Below are 18,675 nucleotides of genomic sequence, written 5' to 3' on the forward strand. Positions count from 1 at the left end.
GGCCTGAACCTCGATGCCATTTAGTTTACAGTGCGTTATGAGTTAACCATGGTAGTACACTGACGAACATCGACATTATTTAATCCAAATAATGGACGAGGTGGTTAAATTATGCATCAGTTCAACATTAATGTGAATAATTGTCGAAATAACCAGAACAATGCGACTGTGTCGCCAATATGCCTCCGCATAGTCCCACAATGGGTAGATGCCACCATCACGTGATCCCCTACCCATACATATGCAGAGTGCATATGATACGCCTCTGCATATGTATGGGTAGGGGATCACGTTTGTGAAGTTTCGTTTTGATCGGATAAGGTTTGTTTTTCTATTCAAGATGGCTGCCAAACCACGTGACCTATGACATCATCATTTTCAAACTATATGCAACAGTGCTGTTAGATGATATTTGTAAAACTTTGCATCGATAGGGTGAACGGTTTCAGAGATATAATTATTTAATATTTTCCTTCAATCCAAAATGGCTGCCAAACCATGTGACCTATGATGTCATAAATTTAATATTTCAATACAAATGGGTCATAGATCATGTGCATGCAATTTCAGATTTTTATGATAAGGAATTCGATTAAAACATTTTGGCTTTTGTTCCCCATTGGGAGTCCTTGCCAATGTGCCAAGTTTCAAATTTTTCCATTCAGCGGTTTCCGAGAAATAATTTTTTAATTATTTGCTTTTAATCCAAGATGGCTGCCATACCACGTGACTTATGACGTCACAATTGCCATAAAAACATTCTGCATGGGTGTCACTCCTACCCTGAAAGTTTTGTCTCAATCAGACAGCATAAATCAGACAGACATCTCAATCAGAGGCATAAAACGGGACTGCTGTTCCTGAAGCTTCGGGGATCAGCAGCAGCAGTCGCTCAAACCCCACAGACCTCCTCAGACCTTTATTTTTTTATGTCGTGAGCAAACTTTGGTACTGGTTGTCGGGTGATGAAGTCATGTGATGAAGATGATGAAGGTTGTAGTCAAGTTTCATCCAAATTGTTTGTGTAGTTTCGGAGAAGAAAGTAAATACCTATTTTGGGTCGGGGCAAACCTCGCCCCCAGGAGGCGCCCCAATGAGCGCAGATTTTGATGCGGTCAATCAATCCACCATTTTTGTGCTTATCTCGAAACCAACATTTCCCGACTACTTGCGCCACCTCCCCCTCCTCCATCCTACTCCGCCCCTCACCCCCTTACACCTAAGTTCTGTTTTTCCTTTAGCCCATTGTCTCAATTTCTAATTGAAAAACGATTTGACCAACACCCCATAACCCTTAAAAATTTTGTTTATTTCTCCCTACCCCATCTAAGCCATTAACAAAGGTTAAATATTTTTATCTATTAAAAAATAAATATATTAAAGATTTATTTGAAACAAAGACATATCTATTAAAAATAGACCCCCATATTTTCTTCTCTCCTCTCCGAGATCGGCACTGTATATCATACACCGCCCAAATAATACAGACGGGAAATTGCTGAGAGATATTTCTTCGTTCTTATTTTAGGTTATCATCATCATTCATCATTATTTTATGGAGATAAAGGTAATCGTGTTTAAACTTCCATTCATTCCATCGATGGGTTTGTATATGTCCCACGACTTCACATACATTGAACATAAGGTAATTTATTGTGAAATGCATGTTTGTTGGGAAATCAGGGTAACATTAGATGAGAGAAGAACCAATGTTTGTCCAACCTGCTCTTTAATAATTGAAGTGCACGTACACTTTAAATACGTTAAAAAATTTCATTTTGTACACAACCGGTCAAAAGTTTTAGAATACCTCAATTTTTCCAGTTTTTATTGAAATTTACGCAGTTTAATGTCCGTGAATAACCTGAAATGGTACAAAGGTAAGCAGTAAACTGCTCGAGGTTTAAAAAAAAGTCTAGGTTCGCAAAAACCGGAAAATAATGTAAATTGCACAGTTATATTGTAAAAAAAAAAAGGCCTTCTTCAAGGAACAAGTAATGGGTCAACAACTTACAGCTGTTCTGCAGCAATGTAAGTAAATTAAGCCTTGAAAGTTGATGCAAACAATTCCTACAGGTGTCCCAACCTCTGCTGATTACTTGATTACAAACCACCTGTCTGTATAAAAGCAGTATTGGAACAGACTGTTATTACACCCTCTGAAGCATTATTTGGACAATATTGCACTGCAGGAAGTAGCATATTGGAAACTGGAGGAAACTCTGACAGGAAGAGGTCTGGCAGACCCAAAGCCACAACAGAATCAGAAGACAAGTTTCTGAGAGTCAACAGCTTGCGTGATAGGCGGCTCACAGGCTAACAGCTTCAAACACAGCTTACCACTGGTCGAAGTAAGCAAGTCTCAATTTCAACTGTGAAGAGAAGACTTCGAGCTGCAGGTTTGACAGGTCAAGTGGCAGTAAGAAAGCCATTGCTAAGATGGCAAAATAAGAAAAAGAGGCTTGCCTGGGCCATGTAGCACTGCCAGTGGACTACTGAAGACTGGAAGAAGTTCTTATCGACCGATGAATCGAAAATCGAACCAAAAGTTCCTCTCCACCATGAAACCACTTTACAGGAACCCCAGGCCGACACACCTGGCAGGTGAGCTCCAGGTGCTCTCCGGCAATCAAATGAAGGTCTCGCTGGATATCAGCATCACCTTCATACATAAACTTGTCTGGAGGGGCTGAACAACACGTAAGTGTTAGTTTAAAGAGGAGGTATGTAATGATATAATCTTTGTATGTTATATTACTTTCATATTATCAATATATTCATATTTATTTAATATATAGATTTTAACAAGGCTCTGCTATCTAAACAGTGGCCTAGACTCCACCTGCTATAGGCATGAGCGAATCAGAGCTACCGTACCACTGCATACATCTGCGTGGGATTGTTCTTCAGCAAAATAGCCAATACCAGGAAGAGAATTAAATTATCAATTAAATTACCACCCCGGAAGGAAATTTTCAATTACGATCAGGACGCAACATAACAAAAGGAACAACAGAAGGAGAAGGGAGGGAAATGCCAAGAGCAGAAGGGAATGGATAAAGAGGAGATGCAGGTAATGATGTAACGTATTGGAGATCGCAAGAGGTGGACAAGATGGATACAGAAGCAAAATGTTGGGAGTGGTAAGGGATGGTTTAATTCTAATTGGTGTAGAAAAGATCAAGGTTTTGGACGGGGGTGGTTTGAGATGGTGGTGAACAGCTGTCTTGAAGACCTGGAGGGAAGAATGACATGGAAGAGAATGTGGAAGTTGGTTTCACAGGTGGAAAAAAGAGGAACACATGAGTGGAGGTGAGCAGTGATTCTGTATTTTGGAAGTTTCACTAGGAGAAGGCTGCTGGTGGACCCCGTCCATCCCATAGATACCTGGGAGAGGGGAACAAACCATGCGGAGAGGGCAGAGGGTGCAAGACCAGAAAGGATACAAGACTACTGAAGTGATCGACTCAGCTTCAGTGCAAGATTAATCACCAATGATCTTGAAGACTTTGGTTTGTTGAGAAAGTAGATGGACTGTGTTGAAAGCTCCAGCTTTCCAGAGAGACTTTCCAGAGACAGTTTGAAATATGTCCAGAGAGACAGCCCTGATCTCATGTCTGATATTGAGGACCTCCATCCATTGTTGGGAGAGAAGGAGCAGCATGTTCAAGGCAGAGTGACCATTTCTGAATCCGAACTGATGGTGTGAGATGAGGCACCTGGAGAAAAGGAAGGATTTCACATCAACTGCGATTGTGGATTCCGTGACCTTGCTGATGATTGTGAGGAAGCTCATCGGTTTGCAAGCTGATCCAGACAGCCAATGGGTGAGTTTCTGATGTCATGTCATGTCTGATTAACCTCAGTGTCACGTTTTGCACCCTTCATCAGCAATATTTGTCCACAGAAAGTTTTTATTTTATTTCATGATTCTCTCCCAGTCTTCCTCTCAAAGCTGGATAGAATGCATATTTACCTGTAATTCACATTCCAGGCAGGAAGACCCCAAATATTCTCTCCTATGTCAGTACTTTTATCAGTTAACATCCAGATGAACTGGAATAATTCAGGCATTTCCATGCGTCAGATGCTCAAACAGTTTGTATGCCACAGATTCAACTGGTTTTGAGGATAAAAAGACAACATCAATACAAAATAAAAAAACACTTATATGAGCAGACAAAGACAAAATTTATACCACTAGGACAACACAGGGACACTTTGAAAATTAACTACCATTCCTAATCACAAGCTTCAAGAAAATAACGATACTACACAATTCTACAACGCTGGGCTCAAAACATCGTTCATGAGCAACAAAAGCAACTTTCTACGTGTTCTGATTTGTGGATAAATGACAAAGAGCAAGACCTAAAACTTCCTAGTTGTTAGTAGAACAGTTGCAAACAAACCTTCCACAACCAGCTTGAAAGTAATGACATCATCTCTTGTGGAGCATTGGTAGATTCCAGAATGTTCCAGTCGTGATTTCTGAATGATTAGTCGTCGGATGCAGTCTTGGGCGTCCATCAAAAACTCGTCTTCATCCATTGTCACTTCTTTCTCACCTTTCTGGATTCCTTCCACTGTGTTGTTTCTCTTTGGAATGTCCATTCCCGTTACATCTGTTTCCACCTCCTCTTCCACAATTTCATTGGTCCTCGGTTCATTCCAATTTTCTTCCTTCTCATTCTCTGGAATGCATTTGCTTCGTAACATTTCCGTCTTACCAGGTACCTTGTCATCAATGTTGTTTCCATGGTCCATCTGTTCCAGATTCTCATCATCTTCTCTCTTTTCTGCAATCCCATCAGTTCTCGTTTTCCTATCTGGAATTTCTCCTGATGAAATGTCATCTTGGGGAGTTGTCTTCTTATTGTCGACAAACTCTATTAAATCTTCATCCATTTTCCGCCGAATTATCAGATCCTGTCCGTCACGTAACCACTTCGCAAAGCAATTACGAGTGGATGTCTGACAGATCAGGATCACGGGTTCTCCTGCTGTGACTGTCAACTCTGATTTGTGGTCTTCTAAAAGCTGTAACGTCTAGGGCACAGCTGGGATTGCCATAAAACATGTAGAGGAAAGAGAATAGAAGATGTAAAAAAAGGATCAGTACAAAGTAATCGTTGAAAACATCAAAATATTATAATCGTTAAGGTGTACTCATCTGAACTATTGTGAAAATGTTGACAATATTGGAATTTCAACATCACTTTGCATCAAAATGATCAAAATCTGCATAAAACAACAAAACTCCTTTTCTGCATCAGAGGAGCAACAGGTAAGGATGCCAATGATTAATTATTGATAAATAATTAATATTACAGAGAATCGGTTTCATTGATGGACGGAGGTTATGACCATTTCTGTTTACCTCCACCACCAAAGGTGGATGGAGGTTATGTTTTCACCCCTGTCTGTCTGTCTGTCTGTCTGTCTGTTTCTCTGTCTGTTTGTCTGTCCGATTGTGAACAAGATATCTCAACCCTGGTGTTGGGCTAGCGGCTAGGGTGCCGGCTTGGGATCCTAGGATCCTGGGTTCGAATCTCGGTCGATCGCTGAATTAACGCCAGGGGGGTTGACTCAGCCTGTCATCCTTCCGAGGTCGGCTAATTGAGTACCAGTTCACTGGTAATTCCCTGTTTGTCGTTAAAAGGCGTCAAAAAGGGTTGGCGTCAGGAAGGGCATCCGGCCGTAAAACATTGCTTCAAAAAGGGGACCAAAAAAACAACAACAACCACGGTTCCCGAAAAAGGCCAACCCCCGCTTTGCGGGGAAAAATGGCCTCTAAAGGTGGTTATTTTTTATATATATATCTCAAAGGGTTGTGGACGGATTCGGACGAAATTTGGCAGCGAGCGAGCATGTGTGACAAGGACGAAATGATTAGATTTTGGTGAAGATCCGGATTCGGATCCGGCTACAATAATTTTTTACGTAAATCTTCACCATTGGGAGATCGGGCCAAAAACGATACACAGCAGGATATCTCAAAAAGTTCTGGATGGATTTGGACGAAACTTGGTGGACCGGTTGGGTGTCTGACAAGGACTAATCGATTCGATTTTGGTGAAGATCTGAATATGAATTCGGATATGATAATTATTTAAGTTTTAAAGTGATTCTTCACCATTGAGTGATGGGGCTAAAAACGATACATAGCAGGATATCGCAAAAAATTATGGATGAATTTGGACGAAACTTGTTGGACATGTTGTGTGTGTGACAAGGAGGAATTGGTTCGATTTTTGTGAAGATCCAGATCCGGATCCAGCGAGTAGAATTTTTAAAGTGATTCTATTTTGGATAGTTGAAACAACAACAACAACAACAACAACAACATGCATTTTAAGGCCATTTTCCCTGCTTGAGCGGGGGTTAGCCTTGCGGTCCCTATGACAATCTTCTCCATTTTGCCCTATTTTCTGCATCTCTCCTTGTTAACCCCCTTGCCCGCATTTCTTCTTCCACCATCTTTAGCCAAGTCTTTCACGGTCTTCCCCGTCCTCTACTTCCTTCTACATTCATTTCCATAACTCTTCTCAACCAGTCACTTTCATCCTTCCTCAACACATGACCAAACTATCTCAACCTGTTCCTCTTCACAGCATCAATCACAGGCTCTGTTCCCATCATCTTTCGCAATTCATCATTTGTCTTCCTCTCTCTCAACGATACTCCACACATCCACCGAACCATTTGCATTTCCACCCTTTCCAGCCTTCGTTGCTGCACTACGTTCATTACCCATGTCTCACTCCCATAAATCATAACACTTCTCACACATGCAGCATACACCTTTCCCTTCAGCTTCAACAACACTCCCCTCCTCATCAGCACACCACTCAGTTCCCGAAACTTCTTCCATGCACATCTCACTCTAGCAACCGTTGCCGAGTCTGATCCACCTTCTCCATTCAGCATGTCTCCGAGGTAGAAAAATGTTTTCACACCTTCCAGCTTCACGCCGTCTCCAAGACCCAACTCAACATTTCCTCCATCTGCAGTTCCCTCTGTGCACACCTTACATTTGAATGTAGCTGCCACACTGGTTAATGACCCTCTCAGACCACTACATTTTTGATGAACCCACTCAGCGCACATTGTACATGGAATGGACTTCACTCCGACACCCTTCCTGCACACAGCACATGGCCACTTCCCAGTTCTTTCCACCTCACCACATGCTTTACCACTTGCTATCACCTTCATCTTTCCGATATTCACCTTCAGACCTTTTGTTTCGATACATTCCTTCCACTTGTTCATCTTTTCCTTCAGTCCATCCATACTTTCCGCAATCAACACCAGATCATCTGCATACAACAACTCCCACGGTAAACCCTCCTTTACGTTCTGAGCCAGCACCTCCATCACAGCGACAAATAGTAGTGGACTTATTACCAACCCCTGATGCACTCCCACCTTCACCTCAAACTCACAACTGTTCCCGTCCTTCATCCTTACAGCTGTGCGCGCTCTTTTGTACATTGCCATCACTACTCTGATCAACCATTCCTCCACTCCTAACTTCCTCAATGCCCATGTCAATACTTCGCGTGGAACCCTATCGAATGCTTTCTCCAGATCAACAAACCCAAGAAACAACTTCTTCCTCTTCTCCATGTACTTCTCCTGCAACTGCCTCACAATAAAGAGCGTGTCTGTCGTTCCTCTTCCTGGCATAAATCCAAACTGCATTTCGTCGATCTTCACCTTCTTCCTTATCCTCCTCTCCAACACCCTTTCCAATACCTTAATTCCATGCTCCAATAACTTTATCGCTCGGTACGAGCCACACTCCAGAGGGTCACCTTTCCCCTTGTATAAAGGGACGAGGGTACTCAGTTCCAAATCCACTGGAATGCGGCCTTCTTTCACCACCAGATTACAGATCTCTGTCATTCTCTTCACACCCCAACTTCCTGCTGCCTTCAACATATCTCCCACAACTCCCGTCGGCCCTCCCGCTTTTCTACTCTTCATTGCTTTTATCGCTTCGTATCGTTTGTCGTAAAAGGCGACAAACAGGGTTGGCGGCAGGAAGGGCATCCGGCCGTAAAACATTGCTTCAAAAAGGGGACCAACAAAAAACAACAACAACCACGGTGCCCGAAAAAGGCCAACCCCCGCTTTGCGGGGAAAATGGCCTCTAAAGGTGGTTTTTATTGCTTTTATCGCTTCCTCAACTTCCTTCTCAGTTATCTTCTCTGCCGGCCCTAAAACTGGGTTACTCTCTATGTTGCCATCCCATTCATTCTCTGTATTCAACAGCATTTCCATATATCTTTTCCATCTTCCTTTAATTCCATCTGGGTCCACAACGATTTGTCCCACTTCATCCTTCAAGCAACTCACCCCCATCACATCACACCTCTCTTTCGCTATCTGCTTTGCAATCCTGAATACCGCTCTCTGACCCTCTTCCCAATCCAAGCGTTCTCCGAACATTTTCCTACATGGGTTGGAAGTTCAGATCATATTCGTGGGAAGTCTTTGATATATGGGGCATTGCATATAGGATGAGATTAAGTAGGTAAAGTTCAACACGAGTCAGGTAAGAGAAAAACGAAATGGTATAAAGTTTGGAGATGTGATACTTGAGTGGCAATCATTTAATTGAGACTGAAATCCAAAGTTTCCACATTTTATCAATGCATTTGAGCAGAAGCATATTTAATATGTAATTATTTAGCAGATTAAAACAGCAATCACATTTGTATTCATAGAAAAAATATATATGAACAACTGATGTCTCATAAAAATGGAGGGCAGGCACCTTGAACATGGAGATCCGCAGCACTTTCTTCTGTTCGACAGACAAACTTCACCTTCATCTGATCATCCTCCCTCTCTACTTTGCTAATGGACAGGTAGTGTGTTCCACCATCTTGCTTTATCTTAAAGCGGCCTTCACTGGCAATTTCTTTTTGACCATTGAGCAGCCAATGGCCTTTCATGGGGTTCATAAGCTCCACACTAAATGTGGCTTCTTCCCCCTCTGGTAACAATATATCTTCAAGGCCACGTGTAAATTTGGCTTGCGACACTGTGGAAAGAAGGCAGCAAACATTTATTTGTGTAATCTTGACACTTCAATGATATTCTGAAAAGTAGGCTAAAAAAAGTCTGATTTGATCTCTGGTTAAATGTCCATCATCAAATGAAGACTCAAAGGCAATGCAGCTATTATACACATACATACATACACACATACATACACACATACATACATACATGCATACATACATACATACATATAAACACACATACATGCATACATGCATGCATACACACATACATCAACACATACAGTACATGCATACACATACATATTGTCGTGTTCACAGGCTGGTTAACACCGCCCCTTGAATGGATTGACCGAAACGGGTTATAACTCCGAGGTGTTCCAAATTATTGCGCTATAAGCTCACGCGCATGGCTGGGGAGAATCACAAGGACCTTCTAGCTTTTATAACCAAACGGGGTTATTCCCAAAACACATCCAGAGAAAATGAATTTAATAACAACTCTATGCAATGAGGTGAACAAGGAGGTAAAATAAATCCAATAAAATGGAAGGCGCCTCTCACAAGCACACTACCACAGTTACAAGCACAGCTGGTGTGAGGGACACAACCAGCTGACTTATCTGTGGTGGCAGCGGGGGGTGGGCATGATGAGGTGAAAGGTGATGCAAAGACAGCAGGACGAAAAGGCTAGGTGAAGAAGCAGAACGATTAACTGGCAAGGGAGGGAAGATGAGAACGGCTCCAGGGCCAAAGCAGGTGGGCAGGATGACCTCCTTAAATCACTCCTCCTTCTTTGCTAGATCAATCTCCCTGGAACTCCACACTTCTCCCCTCCAAAAATGCGAGCTCCACAGCGCACTGTTCATTCTCTCTCTCACTGTTCATTCTCCTCACTCAATCGAGTGCTTCTCTGTGTACTGATTGGTTACTCCCTCACACACCTCGAGGCTCCTCCTCCCTCCCCGCCCCCCCCCCCCTCCCCTCCTCTCTCAGATTTCTCGCAATTCTTTAAGAACTGTGCCTGCTCAATTATCCGCAGTTCTCACCAATCCTCCTCAATTCTCACCAATCCACCTCAGATCTCACCAATCCACCTCAGATCTCACCAATCCACCTCAAATCTCACCAATCCACCTCAGATCTCACCAATCCTCCTCAGATCTCACCAATCCCCCTCAGTTATCACCAATCGTCAGTTCTCACCAATCCTCCTCAAATCTCACCAATCCTTCTCAGTTCTCTTCAGTCCGCCCCCTCTCTCCTTGTCTGCCAGAATCCCATAGCTTTCTGCTTTGTTTTTCTGGGCTGGTGTGAACTCTGTTCTACAGAGATGTCACCCAGCACGCCCAGTGGATGTTTACAAGAGGTTTAACACACATTTCCCTAACTTTAATCCCTCTCTATCTTATTACAAGCATGACCTTTGTATCGTGCACATTCAAACAAAATCCTTAAGCTACCAGGTCCCGACATCCTTACATCGAGATTTGCTTCCTGCTTGCACACGGTCCATACTATTCTATACAGTTCTATCTCTTCAAAGGTAATCTCTAACCCCCCTTTCCTCCACCCTTAAGTGTAACACAAGTCTTCCAATCAAGTAACAACTGGGATCCTACATACTGGGAAGTAAACAGATATTTGTAGTGAGGAAAATTAACAAAGACTTCACCTTGTCTGTTATTCAAACCATGCTATACTTTCACTTGTGAGGCGAGCGCACGATAAGCAGTACGCATTCTTGGGACTGATTTTTATAAAGTCTAGATCTTAACATTCATCACAAATATAGTCACTCCAGAATCTAAATCACCAACAACTGAATAACTGAGGATTCTGATTCCGATTCCTACTCGATAAGAGCATCAGTGCTGTGGAAGCAGTTTCTTAGCAAGGGTTATATTGGGTGGTTTGCCATTGCCTTCCCAGTAGTAGTTAAGGCAGGAAAAATCACTTACACAATTAAATGCACATGTTCATTATGTGATTGTTTCACAAATATCTAACTAGTAAGTTCCATGTGCAACTGTACATTATTAAGTTACCTTATTTAACAATTTCTAGTTGAAGACAATGAAATCTAGTTTTAGAAGGTTTAAGGCAAATTATTGATTGGTAATTGAAAATGATTAATTTTCTTAACAATGGCATCTATAACACATATAACAATGGAAACTATAACTCACATAACAATGGAATCTACAACTCACATAACAATGGAATCTACAATCCCCATAACAATGGAATTGATAACTCACATAACAATGGAATATATAACTCACATAGCAATGGAATTGATAACCCACATAACAATGGAATTGATAACTCACATAACAATGGCATCTATAACACATATAACAATGGAAACTATAACTCACATAACAATGGAATCTATAACTCACATAACAATGGCATCTATAACACATATAACAATGGAATCTATAACTCACATAGCAATGGAATCTACAACTCACATAACAATGGAATCTACAATTCCCATAACAATGGAATTGATAACTCACATAACAATGGAATATATAACTCACATAGCAATGGAATTGATAACCCACATAACAATGGAATTGATAACTCACATAACAATGGAATATATAACTCACATAGCAATGGAATTGATAACCCACATAACAATGGAATTGATAACTCACATAACAATGGAACCTATAACTCACATAACAATGGCATCTATAACACATAAAACAATGGAATCTATAACTCACATAGCAATGGAATCTATAACTCACATAACAATGGAATCGATAACTCACATATCAATGGAATTGATAACTCACATAACAATGGAATATATAACTCACATAACAATGGCATCTATAACACATATAACAATGGAAACTATAACTCACATAACAATGGAATCTATAACTCACATAACAATGGAATCTACAATCCCCATAACAATGGAATTGATAATTCACATAACAATGGAATATATAACTCACATAGCAATGGAATTGATAACCCACATAACAATGGAATTGATAACTCACATAACAATGGAATCTATAACTCACATAACAATGGCATCTATAACACATATAACAATGGAATCTATAACTCACATAGCAATGGAATCTACAACTCACATAACAATGGAATCTACAATTCCCATAAGAATGGAATTGATAACTCACATAACAATGGAATATATAACTCACATAACAATGGAATTGATAACCCACATAACAATGGAATTGATAACTCACATAACAATGGAATATATAACTCACATAACAATGGCATCTATAACACATAAAACAATGGAATCTATAACTCACATAGCAATGGAATCTATAACTCACATATCAATGGAATCTATAACTCACATAACAATGGCATCTATAACACATAAAACAATGGAATCTATAACTCACATAACAATGGAATCGATAACTCACATATCAATGGAATTGATAACTCACATAACAATGGAATATATAACTCACATAGCAATGGAATCGATAACCCACATAACAATGGAATCTACAATTTACATAACAAAGGCATCTATAACACATATAACAAAGGCATCTATAACACATACAACAATGGAATCTATAACTCACATAGCAATGGAATCTATAAACCACATAACAATGGAATCTATAATTCACATAACAATGGAATCGATAACTCACACAACAATGGAATTGAAAACTCACATAACAATGGAATCTATAATTCACATAGCAATGGAATCTATAATTCACATAACAATGGAATCGATAACTCACATAACAATGGAATCTATAACTCACATAGCAATGGAATCTATAAACCACATAACAATGGAATCTATAATTCACATAACAATGGAATCGATAACTCACATAACAATGGAATTGATAACTCACATAACAATGGAATCTATAACTCACATAACAATGGAATCTATAATTCACATAGCAATGGAATCGATAACTCACATAACAATGGATTATATAATACATAACAATGGAATCTATAACTCACATAACAATGGAATTGATAACTCACATAACAATGGAATCTATAACTCACATAACAATGGAATCTATAACTCACATAGCAATGGAATCTATAACCCACATAACAATGGAATCTATAACTCACATAGCAATGGAATCGATAGCTCACATAACAATGGCATCTATAACCCACATAACAATGGAATCTATAACCGACAGAACAATGGAATCTATAACTCACATAGCAATGGAAACTTTAACTCACATAACAATGGAATCTATAACCCACATAGCAATGGAATCTATAATTCACATAACAATGGAATCGATAACTCACATAACAATGGAATTGATAACTCACATAACAATGGAATCTATAACTCACATAACAATGGAATCTATAATTCACATAACAATGGAATCGATAACTCACATAACAATGGATTATATAATACATAACAATGGAATCTATAACTCACATAACAATGGAATTGATAACTCACATAACAATGGAATCTATAACTCACATAACAATGGCATCTATAACCCACATAACAATGGAATCTATAACCGACAGAACAATGGAATCTATAACTCACATAGCAATGGAATCGATAGCTCACATAACAATGGCATCTATAACCCACATAACAATGGAATCTATAACCGACAGAACAATGGAATCTATAACTCACGTAACAATGGAAACTTTAACTCACATAACAATGGAATCTAAAATTCACATGGCAATGGAATCTATAACTCACATAATAATGGAATCTATAACTCACATAAGTGGATGGAGCCTGGAATGTCCTTACAGATGCTCTGGCCATTTGTGTAAACAGCAAATACACGAAATATGTACTCGCCGTCCTCAGGAACCACCGCAGTCGTATTTGTTTCCTGAAGATATTCAGCTTGATGGCAGCAGAACCACTTATTGCTTCCCAATTTGCTATGCTCCACCTTGTAGCCATGGACCCCCACCGATGGATTCGGAGGGAGCCAGGAAAGCATGGCCGATGTCTCTGATGATTTTTGTAACATTGGTTGCTCCGGGGGGCTGATATCTATCTTGTGAGCTGAAAATGAGAAAAAAATGAAGTTGCTTGACCTGGTGTAAATAGACTAAACTAACCACCAATTGGAGTTACAAACCAGATAAATTTGCATCACTTGTCAAGTTATAAGCAATTATTTTTTCACGTAGCACTTTTCAGGTCAGAAGTAAATTGTCAAAATGAAGAAGAAATAAGTAAAAAGTAAAATGCTTTACTTATGTAAGAAGAGGTAAGAAAAGGGAAAGTCAACACAAAAAACGGTAAGAAATGTTTTAGAATTTCAGGAAAGATTTAAAACAATAATTAATAAGCGTGAATTTTTTTAAAGGCATCAAGTTTCATAGTTGAGGATCATATCGGACAAATTATCGATCGATTTTAAAAGTCCTCACCCAAGTGCGAGAAATTACTGGGAGATTCCCTTTATTCAATCATGGCTTTCTTTCGAGGTATAAGTTGCGATCAGTTTGGAAATCTCGGCAGGAACCAATTGATTTTTGATGTTGCAGGTTTTAAAGAGCTTTGTAGTTGCTGCTGCTGTTGTTGTTGTTGTTATTGGGGATCTTGTTGGGGGTCGATTTTGGAAATGTGCACCCATTGGTCAGACAGCTGCTAGACCATACCCATGTCTGTTGCTTGACTCCACCCACCATTGCACCGAGATTAAATTATATGGCCGCCATCTTGGTTTTCTGGTGGGCCGAATATATCAGGCCTGTAGGTCTCTGCTGATAATACATGTCACGTTGGGCGCTTTCAAAGACTCCACAACAGCAAAGGCTCAACTGTTTATTACAGTATAATGCAAACCAATCATTACTTGGGTCTCAGATAATAAGGCTGTGCCCAAGAGCTCACAACAGCACGTTCTTCACCCCCGGCTCAGCATGCCAGACTCCTCCCCCGTGGGCACGTCACATCCCATGACGTGTATCCGTGCATCAAGTATACTTGCATTATACATTGTGCATTTGCATTATAACACAATACACTGCCGGGGCTTGTTGCGTCAGATTTCCATTGGCTTTGTTTGGGTCGAGTGTTATTCACGATGAGGGACCCTGAAAAATGTAATCATATGTCGAATAATAGTAAGGTTTAATCATGCCCATCAGAACACACGGTAATCAAGTGTTACATAATCAAGCTTTACATTACGCAGATTACTAAAACAAATAGTGTTACGTAATTTTTGAATGGTCCCATATTGTGGTGAAGCAATCTGTGACCGTGTGACAATCAGATCATTCTGATATAACCGTGGGGAGGGTGACATGGATGAAAGGTGTTGAGTTAATTAATTAATTGTGGTGAAGTAATCCGTGACCGTGTGACAATCAGATCATTCTGATATAACCGTGGGGAGGGTGACATGGATGAAAGGTGTTTAGTTAATTAATTAATTAATTGTGGTGAAGCAATCCGTGACCATGTGACAATCAGATCATTCTGATATAACCGTGGGGAGGGTGACATGGATGAAAGGTGTTGAGTTAATTAATTAATTGTGGTGAAGCAATCCGTGACCGTGTGACAATCAGATCATTCTGATATAACCGTGGGGAGGGTGACATGGATGAAAGGTGTTGAGTTAATTAATTAATTGTGGTGAAGCAATCCATGACCGTGTGATAATCTGATCATTCTGATATAACCGCGAGGAGGGTGACATGGATGAAAGGTGTTGAGTTAATTAATTAACAGCGCATTAAATGTGTGTCTCCCAGATTTTTTTTCACAGGTTGTGACCACAGTGTGGTCATTCCTGTTATTATGAAATAAAAAATCTTCTAAAATCTTCCGTGTTGGACCTAGTGACGTGTACTGAGGATTGGATTGATGTAATTATATTTATGAGCTTGAACTATGATATTTTGCTGCCTTATTCTCAAGAAGTTACATGTGCTTGAGGAAACGAAGCGTGTAAAACTTCTCAGATGGACTTGTAGTAATCCAAGTGCTTCATTATCGGAGTAATGAACGTCTTATTTAACCATCATTGGATTTAGGCAATATTGCGCAGATAGAAGGAAATTGATTTAACTGTTTTAGCAATAGGTAAGCCTGGTGTTGGCTTAGCGGTTAGGGTGCTGGTTTGGGATCCTAGGATCCAGGGTTTGAATCCCAGTCAATCGCTGAAGTAATGCCAGCGGCGTTGACTCGGCCTGTCATCCTTCTGATGTCGGAAAATTGAGTACCAGGTCACTGGTAATTCCCTGTGTGTCGCAAGAGGTGACTAACAGGGTTGGCGGCAGGAAGGGCATCCGGCCATAAAACATTGCTTCAAAAAAGGGGACCACGGTGCCTGAAAAAGGCCAACCCCTGCTCTGCGGGGAAAAATGGTCTCTAAAGGTGGTTCTGTTTTAGCAATAGGTAGATAAATTAATTAGTAACTTTCTATGTAAATATTACAATGTACAATTAAAAGTAATTTTTTTCTACCACATTTACGAGATTCATCCAATGACCCAATCATATTAAAGATCCCATAAAATCCTGAACAAACACAGTTTATTAAATTTCTATAAATGTTAAATAAACAGTCCTTTTGTGGATGAAAGTTTTAAAAAATCATATGATGCAGAATACAGAGAAATAAAGAGAACCTGCACCCTTGACGCAGAGTTGAGATGTGGTTCGGGATCCATCAACCACGAAGCTGACCTCTCCAGAATCTTCTGGTCTAAGATCGTGCAAGATGAGAAAGCGAAACAGACCATCCTCTTGGATCACAGCACGTGGATGATGAAGAACCTTCTCTCCCTTCCAGAGCCAGTGGCTCTGCAATTGTGAGCTTGTCATCTGTGTTTGGAATACAGCTTGATCACCCTCTGTTGCCTTTAATTTCCTTGGAAGGCGCTTAGCTATTTTCCCTGCATGGAGGAGAAGGAAACATGTCCAGGAAAGTCAATTGTGATTTGTATAACAGAAATAGTTATCTAAGCCAAACTCAAAATTCCTGCTTTCCATTTCACATCTAGATCTCAATTCCATTAACAATATAATCAACTCCGCTCCTCCAATATCTACAATTTGTTTTGCTTGTTTTTCGTTGTTAATTAAAAACAAAAGAACATTTAATTGATTGAATAAACGTTAATGTTAATTAAAATTTTGAAATGCAATTAATTATTTTGACCTCTCCTCCCCTCTTCCACTACACCTAAACCTCAGAAAAGTGCAGAGGAAGCGCACCTGCTTTTGAGCTGTGTAGTCCGGTTTAAATTCTCAAGCTGACGATAAACTATCGGACAGCTGTTTTGCAAGTAAGTAATGGATGGCATCACTGAGTGTACTGTCCCTCGGATGGGTATTAGCCGGGAAACCATCTGCCAGCAATGAATGCTGTGGGTGTTCAAAATCCCACGGTCTTTTTTACCAAGAGTATGAAGTTGTTACTGACATCCTGAACAAATTCCAAATTCCTGCCCTATAATTAATGTGTCCACCCACACTTTTTCACATTTACACTGTTTGTCAGTTATTTCATGGCTGCTTACACAATCTTTGTCTATTCATCCCACTCGGTCCCGTTGTCCTGTCTGTCCCTACTTTTGCTTTCGATGAGTTCGTTCCTTCCCAATTTCTCTGTCCTCCCTTATATGCCAACTTCTGCTCCTTCGTTGTGTCAACATCACTCTATTTTCATTTAGCTCTGCAATGAGCCTCAATGTTTGTGTAATGTGGAAGGGGCACTGCATCAGTGGCACTCGCCACACCACAGCAACCACCAGGCTAAATTCGAAATTTAATAGTACTATGGTCCAATACGCATTAGCTCCCGACAACCTTTCCACTACTGTGTAAGCAACATCACAACTTCTCTCTTCCTGGTTGCACAGGTGGCACAGGATTGCACAAGAGCTGATTGCCTGTGACATGTTGTGTAAACATATTTTATGAGCACGCATTCTTCATATGACAACAAGAAAAAACACAGGGGCAATACCCCTAGTGCTCACCTGGTAGAATAAACAGTATACTGCACGGAATAAGGGTATTTTATACGAATGTCAATGCTTACTAGAAGACAGGGCAACATGTAGAATCATACTAACATAATCATAAGAGTTTATACAAAAAAAAACCAAAAAAATACATATTTTGGGGGGCAACCCCCCCCTTCCCACCCCGTGACCCTTCTCAGACCCCAATTTTTCCAATGCCTTGAACAAACATTGGTACATCACGGATGATGAAGGTTTTGATGAAGTTTCAACAAAATTGTGTGTGTAGGTTCTGAGAAAAAAGCAAAAACCTATTTTGGGGGGCATGCCCACCCCCATACACCACCTTAGACCCCAATTTTTTAAATTCCAGGAACAAACTTTGGTACAATACGGGTGATTAAGATTGTGGCCAAGTTTCATCGGAATTGCGTGTGTAGTTTCTGAAAAGAAAGCAGATACCTATTTTGGGGGCAACCCTCCCCCCCCCCCCCCCCATAGACCCCGAAAGGAGCAGGTTTTTTTTTAATGCCGTGAACAAGCTTTGGTACATCACGGGTGGTGAAGGTTGTGGTGAAGTTTCATCGAAATCGTTTATGTAGTTTCAGAGAAGAAAGCAAATTACTATTTTGGGGGGGTCAAA

The 18,675-nt window shown here is 40.3% G+C and overlaps 1 protein-coding gene across 1 annotated transcript in view; it reads right to left on the minus strand.

Annotated features, from left to right (window-relative positions):
- Window positions 1-1,636: 1,636 nt before the first annotated feature.
- Window positions 1,637-18,675, minus strand: part of LOC144893028 (obscurin-like protein 1) — an 82,231-nt gene continuing 65,192 nt past the window's right edge. Inside the window, exons 4-8 of the mRNA XM_078782525.1 lie at window positions 16,698-16,958; window positions 13,813-14,106; window positions 8,786-9,055; window positions 4,413-5,060; window positions 1,637-2,689 (exon numbers count right to left, since the gene is read on the minus strand). Of these exons, the coding sequence (XP_078638651.1) occupies window positions 5,050-5,060; window positions 8,786-9,055; window positions 13,813-14,106; window positions 16,698-16,958 (836 nt within the window). The 3' untranslated portion in view covers window positions 1,637-2,689; window positions 4,413-5,049. The remainder of the gene's footprint in view (window positions 2,690-4,412; window positions 5,061-8,785; window positions 9,056-13,812; window positions 14,107-16,697; window positions 16,959-18,675) is intronic.

The sequence above is a fragment of the Myxine glutinosa genome, chromosome 7 (assembly GCF_964187855.1).
Source record: "Myxine glutinosa chromosome 7, kmMyxGlut1.1, whole genome shotgun sequence".
Taxonomy (NCBI): Eukaryota; Metazoa; Chordata; class Myxini; order Myxiniformes; family Myxinidae; genus Myxine; species Myxine glutinosa.